The 13,843-nt window shown below is 41.7% G+C and overlaps 1 protein-coding gene across 1 annotated transcript in view; it reads right to left on the reverse strand.

Annotated features, from left to right (window-relative positions):
* Positions 1–2,180: 2,180 nt before the first annotated feature.
* LOC131253337 (chlorophyll synthase, chloroplastic) overlaps positions 2,181–13,843 on the reverse strand; it is an 84,978-nt gene continuing 73,315 nt past the window's right edge. The window contains exons 13-15 of the mRNA XM_058254307.1: positions 3,567–3,643; positions 2,895–2,942; positions 2,181–2,535 (exon numbers count right to left, since the gene is read on the reverse strand). Coding sequence (XP_058110290.1) covers positions 2,473–2,535; positions 2,895–2,942; positions 3,567–3,643 — 188 coding nt within the window. The 3' untranslated portion in view covers positions 2,181–2,472. The remainder of the gene's footprint in view (positions 2,536–2,894; positions 2,943–3,566; positions 3,644–13,843) is intronic.

Here is a 13,843-nt window from a genome sequence, read left to right on the forward strand (position 1 = left end):
TAAGCCGACTTAGGGACTTATTATGTTTTCCCCCAATAGGCAATACTCACCCTCCATACTATTTTCCATTGATGTGGCCTATATGAATCATGATGGGCCTAATTTTTAGTCCCCATGCCTAAATTTTGGTGTGGCATCTAATTATTAGAATGGATTTCATATCATCATCATGGTGGTCCTTATAATAATTAAGTGTAAACATCTCTCCCAACAGTTTTCTTTGTTGTGGGCCACATAAATCACAAGTCAACTTCATTTTTTGTCCTCGGGCAGCTCAAGTGGGCCCCACCATGTAGATCTCACATATACATAACAGTCAGCCCCATAAAAATAAAAAATTTAAGGGTGAAAATATTCCTTATTTTCCTGCTGGTCTTTTGGGAGGGCTGGCTTTTTCTTTTTTCTTTTTTTTTTTGATGTAGGATTTTTTAACAGGGCCTGCACGTGTAAAATTCACTCCACCCATTAGATATGTAATTTTATGTTAGGTCCAAGGCCAATATCAACCTGAGTTGTGATTCAGGTGGGCCACATCGAAGGAAACGATTAACTATATGAAATCTATGAAATATATGGTAATCATATGAAATCTATTCTAACCATTAGATGGCGTACCAAAATTTAGGCCAAGGGCTCAGGCCTTGATTCAAGTGGGCCACACCAAGGGAAATAGTTTAGATGGTGATCACTGCCCTGTAGACTATTTCCAAAATCATGTGGTTTACCAAAATCAGGGATAGAGCCACCTGTAGACTATTTCCAAAATCATGTGGTTTACCAAAATCAGGGATAGAGCCAACTTTTGCGCCCTAGATATATGAGGTGATGCACCCAATGGTCAGAGTGGATTTCACATATGAATCATGGTGATACTCACTCGAGCAGCCCACCCTTTTGCTCACAGCCAACCGAAGCTGTTTAGGATAATGAAATTATTTCTGGCATATTTGATTTTTCAAATCCTCTGTGAATATGTAAAAACATTGTAAATAGGTAATTATAACCCTTTCAGCTTGTTTGAAAATGGGAGGGTATTTTCGCATAGAAAACCAGTCTAAAAAAAAAAAAATTAACTTAAATTTGTGGGCACCACCTTGATATACGTGGGATATCCACACCGTCCATCTGTTTTACTGAAACATTTTGTAGCGTGAGCCAAAAAATAGGTAGATCCAAAGGTCGTGTGGCCTATACCAAAGGAAACGGTGGCCTTAAAACTTGCACTGTTGAAAGTCATTTCGTTTGCCCACATTAATGTTCATTGGTCATCTAATTGTTTCATAAGGTCACAGACATGGATAATCCTGGGGTTGAAAAAGTGGGTGTCAATAGTCAGCCTTGGGAATGATGTGGTAATTACCTAGGTAAGTAATTATTAGCAGGCCCTTACATTAATGAGGTAGCTTATTGAAGACCTATTTTGGATAAAGTTAACGAAGTGTAAATCTATATATAAAGTAGGTAGTTTTTGTAAAATTCCAAATAAAATAGTCTTATTCTCTGCCAGATCCATTACAAAGGGTTGAAGATCAATCACAATCAGTGTTCATTGTAAATCATTATAAGAATCTAAAAGCTTCATTATATCCTAGAGACAGATTGCCAGCAACCCAGATTAGCAGCTTCAGATCTGATTCATAGTGATGGAATACCATCACAATGAAAGACTGTAACACAACAGCTTGTAGGTTCTCTAGTATAATATAGGATATATAGGTCTGCTAAGAACATTTCATTAATTTGTTTTTTTTTTCTTTCCATTTAGAACTTATAGGGTTGCCAACCAGACAGCATAAACTCATTTCCTACAAGTCTTTTCAGAGGAAACTATGTTTCATGGGAAAAACTTCCAAAGAGGCCCTACTTCTAGAGCGGGGCATCAAGTCGAGTCAGACTGAGTTAGGGCTGATCAGACTCGACCCAGATTTGAAATAGATCTGACCCGAACTCGACCCGACTTGGTACCAAGTCAGGCATGCCTGACCTAATCCAGACCCGAGTCCGGGTCTGGCCTGGACTAATCCGGACCAAGTCCGACCTGGTCACAGATACCGAGTCGAGTCAGGTATGGTGGGCAGAAATCACAGCCGTCTAAATCTGATAGTGGCCAAATCTTTCTCAGTATGTGTGAGTGCGCGCGCTCTTGTGTGTTTGTATAGGTGGGTGGGTACACATGCGTGTGCAAATGCATAATGCTTAAAAACCTGGTGATGTAACAGAGGCTAATTATTCAGAGCCAAACGATATGCAGATTTACACCACATTAGCAGCAGTCTTAGATTGCCGAAGGAAAAAAGAACTCTTTCCTCTGTCACATTTTACTACCACTCTAGCATTTCTCCGGCGCAGTGGTCTGAAGTCTTGCTGATGCCATGACACCACTCCAGCCTGCCAACCCTCAAAGCAAATCAGCAGAGCAACAGTCGATGGTTCGAGGAAATGACAGTGAGCTCTCACTTGCACGTCATCCGGTCAGTGACTGGTTGCCAAAGCTGTTACCAAAAGACCCAACACAAGAAAGGGCTGTGCGCTTGCCTGTTTGTACAAATCCAAGCTTTAGCACGCGTTTTCTGAACCAGCAGTTCAAGAGGCAGGTAGATAGATGCCTTGCTAAGGCTGCTCCCCCTATCAAGGCTGTTCATCATGTGGGCCCCACTATTTATTCTACGTGACCAAAAATCAGGTTGTCCAGTGACTGTGGGCTCCGACATGCCGATTAAGGCTGTTGGTTAATCATTTTTATCTACATTCTTTTCTCTGTGCATATGCAACCAGCCTGATGACTGGACCAGCCTAGTTTTTGGGCTACAGCTCCATATGTGGCAGGGCCTGCGCAATGAATGGCCCAGATCTCAAGCAGCATTCACATTTCTCCATCAAGAAAGAGCACTCACCTGATATTTGACATCGTACTTAACTGGGTCCTTCAAAAAGTACTGAAACTGCCAAAATAAAAACAAAAACATTATTCTGAGATGTGTTAGCAAAATGACAGTAAATAAGGCTGGAAAGAACCATCGACCCTTCATCCCTTGGGCCTTTTACCATGGAAGAAAAACTCGACTAGCTTAGTGAGTCTTCAGATGGTATATTTGCCACATTCATTTACTTTCAGCATCTGTAGTATAGAGAGTACAAGCGCATCCACGATCTGCTGGGTCAGGCTGAGGCATATATGGGCACAGCCATTACCAAGTACCCTACCAAAGTGTTGCAGTTTGGCCATACTGGGCCAGCTTAACTTGCCTTTAAACAAACTCAGGCCTGCGCAAACTCGGGTGGTCCAGATTAAGAGCCTCTATCCTGAGCGGAACCCAGCTAAAGCAACCTGGCCCTAGGGTGGACCAGTGCAGCCCATTTGCATCCACATGGAAAACATACAGAAAACTAACACTGCATTGCTAGTAGAACTGATTTTTCCCCCTTTTAGTGGCAAAATCAATTGATTTCTAAAGCAAACCATTCACACCTCAGTGATGCCAGTGTACAAATTGAAGAGACCAAGGCACAGAAAAGAAAATTACAGGATGAATGTTTGAACCCGATGTCAATTATATATGCTTTACCTGAAAAACCACTTGTGGTATTATTAATGCCAGCAGAGCTAACGCATATAATGGCTTACCAGCGCCTAGCAGGTAACCTGCAATAACCACCATGAAAATATCAATTGACTGCTTACATCTTAAATCATGATAGTACGAACCTGGCAGTAGTGCATGTTATAGAGAGACTTTGGTGCGACTAGTTTGAATCGCCTGATACTTGTCCATACCTAATATACGTGTACCTTACCATGTCTATTCCAATACTAGTATGGGATACTGCGCAGATACCTGGTCTCCTGTATTAAAGCTCATATTTTCTGGACTGTTACCATTTTTTATTTTTTTTTTCTGGTGATACTGCATTATCTGATGGAATGCCCATATCCACTATCCATGTCCTAGATTTTCGAAAATAACCCAGTCATATGTCCACTCTGCTTGTTTGCAATCCACACCCAGGAATCATAGACATGGCAGTCTGTACGCATGATAGACAACAGATAGCAGTAGCAAGCAAATCATGGCAGGCTGCACATCATGACAGACCACATATAATGGTAGCTTTTGGACCATGAAGAAGTGGATCAGTGAATGATTTGAGACCACAAACAGAAGATTGATGAAAGCTTGAGAGCAGTCACAATTTAAGCAATTAAGTGCTTTTTGTACTTTAAATGATGATCTTTTGAACAACAAATTTAAGGTATGAAATAATGCACCAAACCGCAGGTAGAACAAGATCAAAGACTCCAAATGTGGAGTGTGACTATCCAAGTCACACAGCTCACAAATGTCACTGCACCAGCACTGGGTTGTAAGATCAGTTGGAGCCATTGCCGATGTAATAGGGAATCTTTACAACTTAACGCTTAATAAACATAGAGGAGAAACATTGTGATGTTGTGGTGGTGGTGGTGGTCATGCTTGCTCCCTCTTGGGCAGAGACAGTCATTGACCAACAAACAGCTGACATGGTATCCTATGATTGACCTGGATGAATTCAGGGCAGTGATACTCACCAGTAAAAGGGAGTCATATATTTCACAGAGCAACTATGAATTTTTGACGTGGAGAAGCTAGACAGCCTGTATTACAATTACTTCAGAAATGAGGGTGGGTGAGGGATGTATTTCTTTTGTTTATTTGATGCAGGACATGAAATCAAATATGGAATGCAAGAGATCAAGCTTGAGATTATACCAATTTTAAATAATCACAAAATTTCACATCCTACATACTATCAAACATTCAAAAAGGGGAATCTATGGGGGTCCAAGCCTACACAACTTTAGGGCTGGATTAAATAAAATTATAAGTCAAACAAGCCCAAAGGAGTATAAGAACCATCCATTCTTGCAAAGGATTGTTCCCAACTCAAGAGATTCACTAAGTTTCAATTTGAGGGAAAATTTAGGGTTTGCAAATTGGGGATAATTAGGATTTGGGACTTCTTAAAGTTAAAAGAGAAGGAAATAGAAGGGAAGAGACCATCTGGGAAGGTTGCGCACGTTGGACAGCCAGGGGGCCTAGACGCACGTGCGTGACGGATTGTCCGCACGTGCATGGGGCCCACGAAATCGAAAAATGCCTCCTAGGCTGGGATCAGCCAAAGATAGACAAGTCCTATACCAAGTTTCGTATCAATCCAATGTACGGTTTGTGCGTAGTACTCCGCCAAAGTTTTAGCCCCTCAGATGGGCCAAAATCTGAAATCTGCTTGTGCACTGCCGTAGGAGAAACTTGGATGGAAAAAGAGGTGAATCTGAAGATGGGAGGGGTGTTGAGGGTGATGGAATTGGTGCGTAAGAAGATGGAGATGGTTTGGAGCAGATGTGGTTTGTAGTTAGCCCTTCGAGGAAGGGAGGGCTTTGTATCCAATTCGATTCTTCAACCCAAAGAGAGAGAAGAAGAAAACGTAGGAATTTTTATTCATAAACACAATTGCAATACCTACATGGGATAGCTATATTTATAAGAAAACCCTAAACCCAAAGAAAAAGGACAAAATTACCCTTGCACTATATGGGCGCACTAATACCAAAGCTTAAAGCAAATAAATACTAATCTAAGCAATCAAAGCTGTTTATGAAGTTTCTAATAACAAAAGTAATCAAAACTCAAAATCCTAGATCATCTAAAGTAGTGGGCCACGATCATGAAATCAGATGGTAGAATCTATGTGATGATCGGGTCCACTCTAAAGCTCCATAATGCAGCCCCCTAATTAAGAGGCCCTCCAAAGATGTCGTCATTGATCCAAATCGAAAGTGGGGCCCGCCTCCTCCTCGAATACGTGTGTGGGGGGGGGGGGATAATGTCCCTATCAACTTTTCCTGGCTGTGAAGGTTTCGCCACTGGCGAAACAAAACTCCTTAACTGCTCCAAGATGTCTGGGTTAAGTCTCTGAAGCTCCTCTTCAGTGAGCCACGTACTATCTGAAGCTAGAAGTGACTTCCACTTGACAAGGAACTTTTGAAAACCGCCGTCCAGCGTCAATACAATCTGATGGTCTAAAATATCCTTTATCTCCTCTCTGGATGTGGGAATGGTAGGTATAGGAGGTAGAGGTTGGGAAGATGGGTCGGGAAGATGTTATGGGTCAAGGGAAAGATTTGGGGAACTGGGATGACTAAGTGAAAGGCTAAACAATGCGTCAGTGGTCCCCTGAAATGAAACTAGATCCTCCACATTGAATGTAGAACTAATTCTCATGGAAGGTGGGAGATCTACCACATATGCATTGGGACCGTTTTGTTTAATAATTTTGAATGGTCCAGCGCTACGCACGTGTAATTTCCGAACGATTCCCTGAGGATACCGCTCTGGTCTGATGCGGACCATCACAGAGTCTCCTACATTGAATTCCTTAAATCGTTTATGTTGGTCTGCAGAAAATTTGTATTATTCATTACTAGTATTGATCTTTCGCATGATTTCTTGATGCAATGAATGAATATGATGTGCAAAGGAATCTGCAAACTCTGATGGCCTATGGGACAGGGACATAGGGACATGATCAATAGGCTTTCTAGGTTTATAAACAGTAACGACTTCAAAAGGACTTAAACTTGTGGATCTATTGACAGAACTATTAAATGCAAACTCGGCGATAAGTAGTGCAGTGTCCCACGTCCTGGTGTGCTCCCCCACTAAACACTTGAGTAAGTTTCCTAAGCTCCTGTTTACCACCTCAGTTTGACCATTAGTCTGAGGGTGGTAAGTAGAAGAAAATTGGAGCCTAGTACTCATCATATGTCATAGTGTCTTCCAAAAATAACTCATGAACCGTACGTCACGGTCAGACACTATGGTTTTAGGTAACCTATGAAGTTTGACAACCTCACTGAAGAACAATTTGGCAATATGGGATGCGTCAGAGGTCTTTGAACAAGGGATGAAGTGGGCCATTTTATAAAAACGGTCCACGACAACAAATATGGAATCGTGTTTTCAAATGGTCTTGGGCAGCCCAAGCACGAAGTCCATACTGATGTCCTGCCAAGGGGCCAATGAAACTAACAAAGGTGTATATAGCCATGTATTCTGCTTTTTCTGCTTTGTCAGTTGGCAAGTATGACACTGCCTTATAATTTTGGCCACATGTCGCTTGAGGCTTGGCCAATAGAATCTATCATCCACTAAGGCAATGGTCTTGTCTTGACCAAAATGACCTGCGACCCCTCCTGAATGTAACTCCCAGACAAGAAAATCGCGGAGGGAGGTGCGAGGTATGTACAAACGGTCGCTCCTAAACAAATATCCGTCCAATATCAAATACTCATTGCTAGCTCCTGGCGGACTCTCTAACAACGATGCGTACACAACTCCAAAATCGGGGCACTCAGAATAATCCTCTGACACGCTCGAGCCCCGTGACTTCGACACTCATGGAACTGAGTAACGCAACTCAACGACTCAATGCGTCGATAGGCTTATTCTTTACACCGGCCTTGTGCTTAAGCACAAAAGTGTATTCTTGAAAGAACTAGACCCACTTGGCGTGCCTAGGGTTTAATTTCTTTTGAGAGTTCAAATATCTCAAGGCCTCGTGATCTGAGAACAAGACAAATTCTTGCGGTAATAGATAATGACGCCAGTGGCGCAACGACTGCACTACTGGGTGCCATAAGTGGAGTATTTTTTGCTTCGCCTCATTCAGTTTCTCACTAAAAGGTAACAGGGTGCCCTTCCTGACTAAGTATTCCTCCTATATCAACTCCTGACGCGTCGCATGCGACCGCAGAAACCTTCAAAAAATCCAAAAGTCATGTGACTAGAGCCTCGGTCATCTTAGCCTTTATCTCCTTGAAGGCCTTCGAGGTTGCCTTGTCCATTGAAACTCTCCTTTTTTTATACAATCCGTGACAGGAGCCATAATGGAACCAAAGCCTTGAAGGAACCGCCTATAGAAGGTGGCCAAGCCATGAAAGCTGCGTACCTCGTGAATATTGCGGGGTTCAGGCTAATTGATAATGGCCTTGACTTTCTCGAGATCCGCCGACCCACCCTCAACTGACACAACAAAACCTAAGAAGATAATACTGTTAGACATAAACGCACACTTCTTTAGGTTGGCGTACAATTTTTCAGCTCTAAGGATCCCACAAACCTGCTTTAAATGGTTGAGGTGTTGAGGTATTGTTCCTTGGTCATGCTATAAATTACGATATCATCAAAGTAGACGACCAGGAACTTTCCCATGAAGGGCCTCAACACTTGGGTCATCACATGCATATAGGTACTCGGGGAATTAGTCAGCCCAAAAGGCATGACTAGCCGCTTGAATAACCTATCCTTCGTCTTGAAGGTCGTCTTTCATTCGTCGCCAAGGCGTATATGGATTTGGTGATAAACACTTTTGAGGTCAATTTTTGAGAAGATAGTAGCATTGGCCATCATATCTAACATGTCATCAAGACGCAGTATGGGAAACCAATACTTGATTGTGATTTTGTTGATGGCTCTACTATCAACACATCCTCCATGTATCATCCTTCTTAAGTGTAAGAAGGGCGGGCAGGGTACACGGGCTCATGCTCTCTCGAATGTAACCCTTTGCTAGGAGCTCATCAACCTACCGCTTCAACTCTACTTGCTCCTTTGGGTTCATCCTACAATGAAGGAGGTTTGGTAGAGTCGCCCCAGGGACTAAATCAATGGCGTATTATATATCCCTCATAGGGGGAAGCTCATTTGGTAGATCATCAAGAAAGACATCACGAAACTCATCCACCACCGGAATGACCTTAGTGGGTAACTCTACACTAGACTCTGGTGCACTCTCCCTAGCCACAAGGGTGTACACCATCGAGTTTGACTTAGTCTCTCGCTCAAAGTCTTTGGCATTTAGAATATGGAGAGGCTTAGACTTGGACTTCGATTCCTTCAATTTCTTCGAGCCGCTCACACCACTCTTTGTGGTGGACTCCTTTCCAATTGTGTTCTTAGGTGGAAGAGGATTTAGCTTGACTTTCTTGCCCTCAAACCAGAATGTACACACATTCGAACAACCAAATATGGTGACATCCCTGTCATAGAGCCAAGGCCTACCCAAGATGATATGGCCAACATCCATGGGAACAACGTCACACCAGAGTGTGTCTTTATATGATCCAAACTAAATAGGAACAAGACAACGGTGCGAGATTGGAATGGAAGTCTCATCAACCCAAGACACTCTATAGGGTTGAGGATGGGCTTCAAGCTTCAAGCCCAAACAACTCACAGTGCTAGTGGATGCCACATTGGCACAACTACCACTATCCATGATCATCTTACGACTCTTATCACCACATTTTGCGTATGTATAGAAGATTGTGTTGCGGTGCTAATCGTCGATATTCTTTGCTTGTGCAAAGGCGCAACGAACAACTGCAAGTGTCGCAGTTTCTTGCGCTCCCTCTTCCTCATCGCTAGGGATCTCTGCTAGCTCGTATTCTAACTCCTCACCGTCACTTTTTGGGGGCACTACTTCTACTTGCCCATCAATAAGGAACACCTTGGTGCCCTCTTTCATGCCACACTGGTGAGCAAAGTGACCAAACTCCTGACATCTAAAACACCTAGTTGCATCGCTTCTACGCGAGCTAGACCCAACAACTCCTTTACCCTTATCATCCTTGGGCCTAGACTGAGAACTACTGGAAGGCTTGTATTGATATCCAGTGCTAGGCTTAGCCCAGAAGGGTTGGCCTCAATGCCAGAATCACGGGACTCAAACCGCCTTCCCACAGATAGTGTTCGAGTTGTCGGTATTGCTACAAGTTTCGATGGCCAGAGATAAAGATATAATATCGTTATCGCCGATAACCGGAAATGCGGAGAAAAATGCGAAAACATGGGGATAAAGGTGAATTTTTTTAATGAAACTTCAGGACATGCCTAAATACACATATTTGCATATTTAGAAATTAAAAATTTGTAAAAAAAAAAAAAATTGCATTAAATAATAAGTTTTCATTTAATGGGGCCCAAAAAAGCATATGTTGCCATAAGAAATTACTCTAATAATAACCAAAATAAGTTTATATAATGCAGCTAGCATATAATAAGTGATACATGTAAAAGTAAATGAATTAAAAAATTAAATGTATTTTTCTTAACGGTAATGTAGAATGTTGATCCTACTTGGGAGTTGGGACAAACATTAAATCCGCCCCATCCATCAAGTGGGCCGTCACATTTTCACTAAATATCATTGAATTATATCAAATAAAACACTTAATTAGGCCAAATAAAGGTGTAAAATTATCTTAAAACTCGAAATTCAAGTGTTGTAGCCCACATGAGTATTGAGTGTTGTAAGCTTGTAGCCCACTCTAAATTATCCTAAAACGATCTAGAAAAATGAATGAATGGCATAGATAAAATACAAACATGATATTGGGGCTCAAAGAGCACCGTCCAATAGCCATTGGCTACGCACCGTCAGTAGCCATCTAAGTTGGGAATGGATTAGGTGTTATGCAGTTAACAGCTTAGTGGGTGTTACCCCTACCTTGGGGCCCACCTTGATAATTTGTTGGATATCCATGCCATTCAACTGTTTCTACAGTCCATTTTAGGACCAGGTGCCAAAAAATTATGCATATCTAAATCTCAAGTGGACCACACCATAGGAAATAATAGTGATCGAGTGCCTCACCATCAAAAATTCGAAAGGGCCCACCGTAAAGTTCTCATAATGTTTATTTGCAATCCAACTTCTTGATAAAGTAAAAAAGATCTGGATGATGAGAGAGTAGAAAGATTAGATTGATCCAAAAATATTGTGGACTAAGGATATGTTTTAATAATTATTCATCACTTTTTCCATTGGTATGGTCCACGTGAGATTTGGATCTTCTTATGATTTGGGATCGCCTCCTAAAATGAGATGTAAAAATAGATGAACGACATGGATACACAGAAAATACATCAAGGTGGGCCGGACACGGTTAGAGTAACACCCACAGAGCTGTTAGCGGGTAACAACTAATCCGCTCCCATGCATGTGCAGGCAAATGCAAGTAGTATATCATTCCGAGTAAACTCTGTTGGGCCCATCCCGAATGTGATTAGTTTCTCCATGTCATGCATCTGTTTTTCCATCTTATTTTATGACTTAAGCCTAAAATTAAAGTATATTTAAGTCTCAAGTTGACCACACCATATGAAACAGTGGGAATAATGATTTCCACCATTGAAATCTTCTTAGGGCCCAGTGATGTTTATTTGTCATCCAAACTGTTCATAAGATCACACGAACATGGATGAATAAAAAACAGAAATATCAGGTTGACACAAAACTTTTGTGGCCCCCAAGAATTTTTCAATGGTAAACATTCAATTCACATAGTTTCATGTGGTGTGGTCCACCTAAGCTTTGGATATGCTTCATTTTTTGGCTCGTGCCTTAAAATCATCTAATAAAATGGATGGACGGAGTGGATCAAATATGTAAATTACGATGGGCCCATGGAGTTTACTCAGTACGCAATCCGCTTCCGTTCTGGCGCGGTTTGTGTGCATCCCAAAATCTACCGAGGTCGGTGGATCCGGAAGCGGATTGGCTGGTGTAACTCACACTAGCTATATAGCTGTTGTATTAACGTCAGCAAGTTCTGTGGGTCTGATCATGAGGTATGTGTTATATCCAAACCGTCCATCCATTTGACGAGCTCGTCTTAAGGCTTGAGACGAAAAATAAGACAGATATAACTATCAAGTGGACCACACTGCAAAAACCAGTGGGGGATTGAACGTCTACCATTGAAACCCTTTTTGGGGTCACAGAAGTTTTGGATCAATATGAAAATTGTTTTTTCTCTTCATTCAGATATTTGTGTTTTTATGAACAGATTGGATGCAAAATAAACGTTATGGTAGGCCCTACAAATTGTTTAATGGTGAAAATCATTATCTCCGCTACTATCTATGGTGTGGTCCATATAATCTTTGGATATGATTCATTTTTTGGATAATGCTCTAAAATGAACTCTAAAAACAGATGAACGGTGTAGATATAATAAATACATCACTGTGGGGCCAATGTAACTTTGATCTCCCTTGAACCATTCGTACAACTCAGAGCTCGAGGAGCGTCAGTGCTCGTCTTCGCATGACACGTACCTACAGCAGCTATATAGCTGGTGTAAGGTACACCAGCCAATCTGCTTCCAGTGGATCCCTAACTGTGGGACCCATTATGAAGTATTTACCTTACATCTGCACTGTCCATCATATATGACGGCTTATTTTAATGCGTGATCCGAAAAATGAACCAAATTCAAATCTTCAATGGACCACACCGCAGGAAACTGTGTGAATTGAACGCATATCATTAAAAACTTCTTGGTGGCCACAGAAATTTTGAATCAAGCTGATATTTATTTTAACCCTTCATCCATGCCTTTTTATATTTACAAAAAGGTTTGATGACAAATAAACATCACTGTGGGCCCTAAGAAGGTTTCAACGGTGAAAATCATTCTTCTCATTGTTTCTTGTGGTGTGGTCCACTGGAGCTATGGATATGCTTTAATTTTGGGATGTACCCCTAAAATGAACTAGAAAAATGAATGGACGGCGTGGATAAATCACATACATTCATGGTGGGCCTAGAGAGTTTACTCAGTATGCTGAAGCGCACCATGCGCGCAGTCTGTTTCTATATTTCTGAAGCATAAAAGAAAAGAAAAAGAAAAAAAGAGGGGATTTCGTCTGCAAAGAGGGGTTTTCGGCGAAGAGGGGGGATTTTCGACTGAGGGTTTCAAAATCCTATCTCCAACAAAAATAAGAAGGTAATCTCCCAAAATCCCCGATTTTTCGCCGAAATCATGTATTTGTGACATTAATCTTCCAATCGAACAAAGAAAAGGGAAATTTTCATATTTCTTTACCTCTGTCGAAGACGAGAGCTGTCGATTGCTGCCCACGAGATTCTTTTCTTCCGAGTTCCGATCAACCATCAACCAGGTATTACCGAAATCAAAGGTTTTTTTTTCGATTTTTTTCACTTTTTACCTATTTTGTCGCAAAGAATCCAAAATTATTGACGATATCGCCGATATTTCGCCGATAATCCAGGGAGAAGCAAAAAATTGGGGTTTCCGTGTCGCTAGTCTAGCAACACCGATATTATCAGCGATATTATCGACATTTCGTTGACAATGCAAACACTACCCACAGATGCCTTGAGATATTGCTCGACTTCCAACAACACTTGATACATCTGTTCAAGAGTGTCTGTCTTTGGCGAGCAACTATCTCCAAATGTCAGAACGGATGCTCATCCCAAATCGAGCAAGAAAACGGGATCTTTCTCAACCTCACACCGGATCAAGTACTCTTCGAACTTCTCAATGTATTTAGCCACACTCATGGAACCTTGTCGAAGAGATTGCCAATCTTCAACCAGCCTCAAGTGATAAGAGAAAGGGAGGTACTTCTCTTTTAAAATTTCTTTCATTTCTTCTCAATGGACTATTGGGAGTTCCCTTAACCTTTCTTTCTTTTGTTCCACGATAGTCCAAAACCTTTTTGCTCAACCCACAAGCTTCATCTTGGTAAATCGGACTTGGCGAGCATCCGACATGTCATACCACTCAAAATAGTGGTCCATATCCGCCAACCAATCTAAAAATACTTTAGGGTCCAAGTGGCCATTAAACGTATGGGCCTCTACCCTAACTCCCTTGAGGAGTTGCACATCTGGGTCCTAAGTATCATGATACCCCTTGCGAGGTGGGTGCACGGGTGCGCGCCCACGACCATTTCCTTGGCCACTCATATTCCCTTATCTATCCTCCTAACCA

This window comes from Magnolia sinica, chromosome 8 (assembly GCF_029962835.1).
Source record: "Magnolia sinica isolate HGM2019 chromosome 8, MsV1, whole genome shotgun sequence".
Lineage (NCBI taxonomy): Eukaryota > Viridiplantae > Streptophyta > Magnoliopsida > Magnoliales > Magnoliaceae > Magnolia > Magnolia sinica.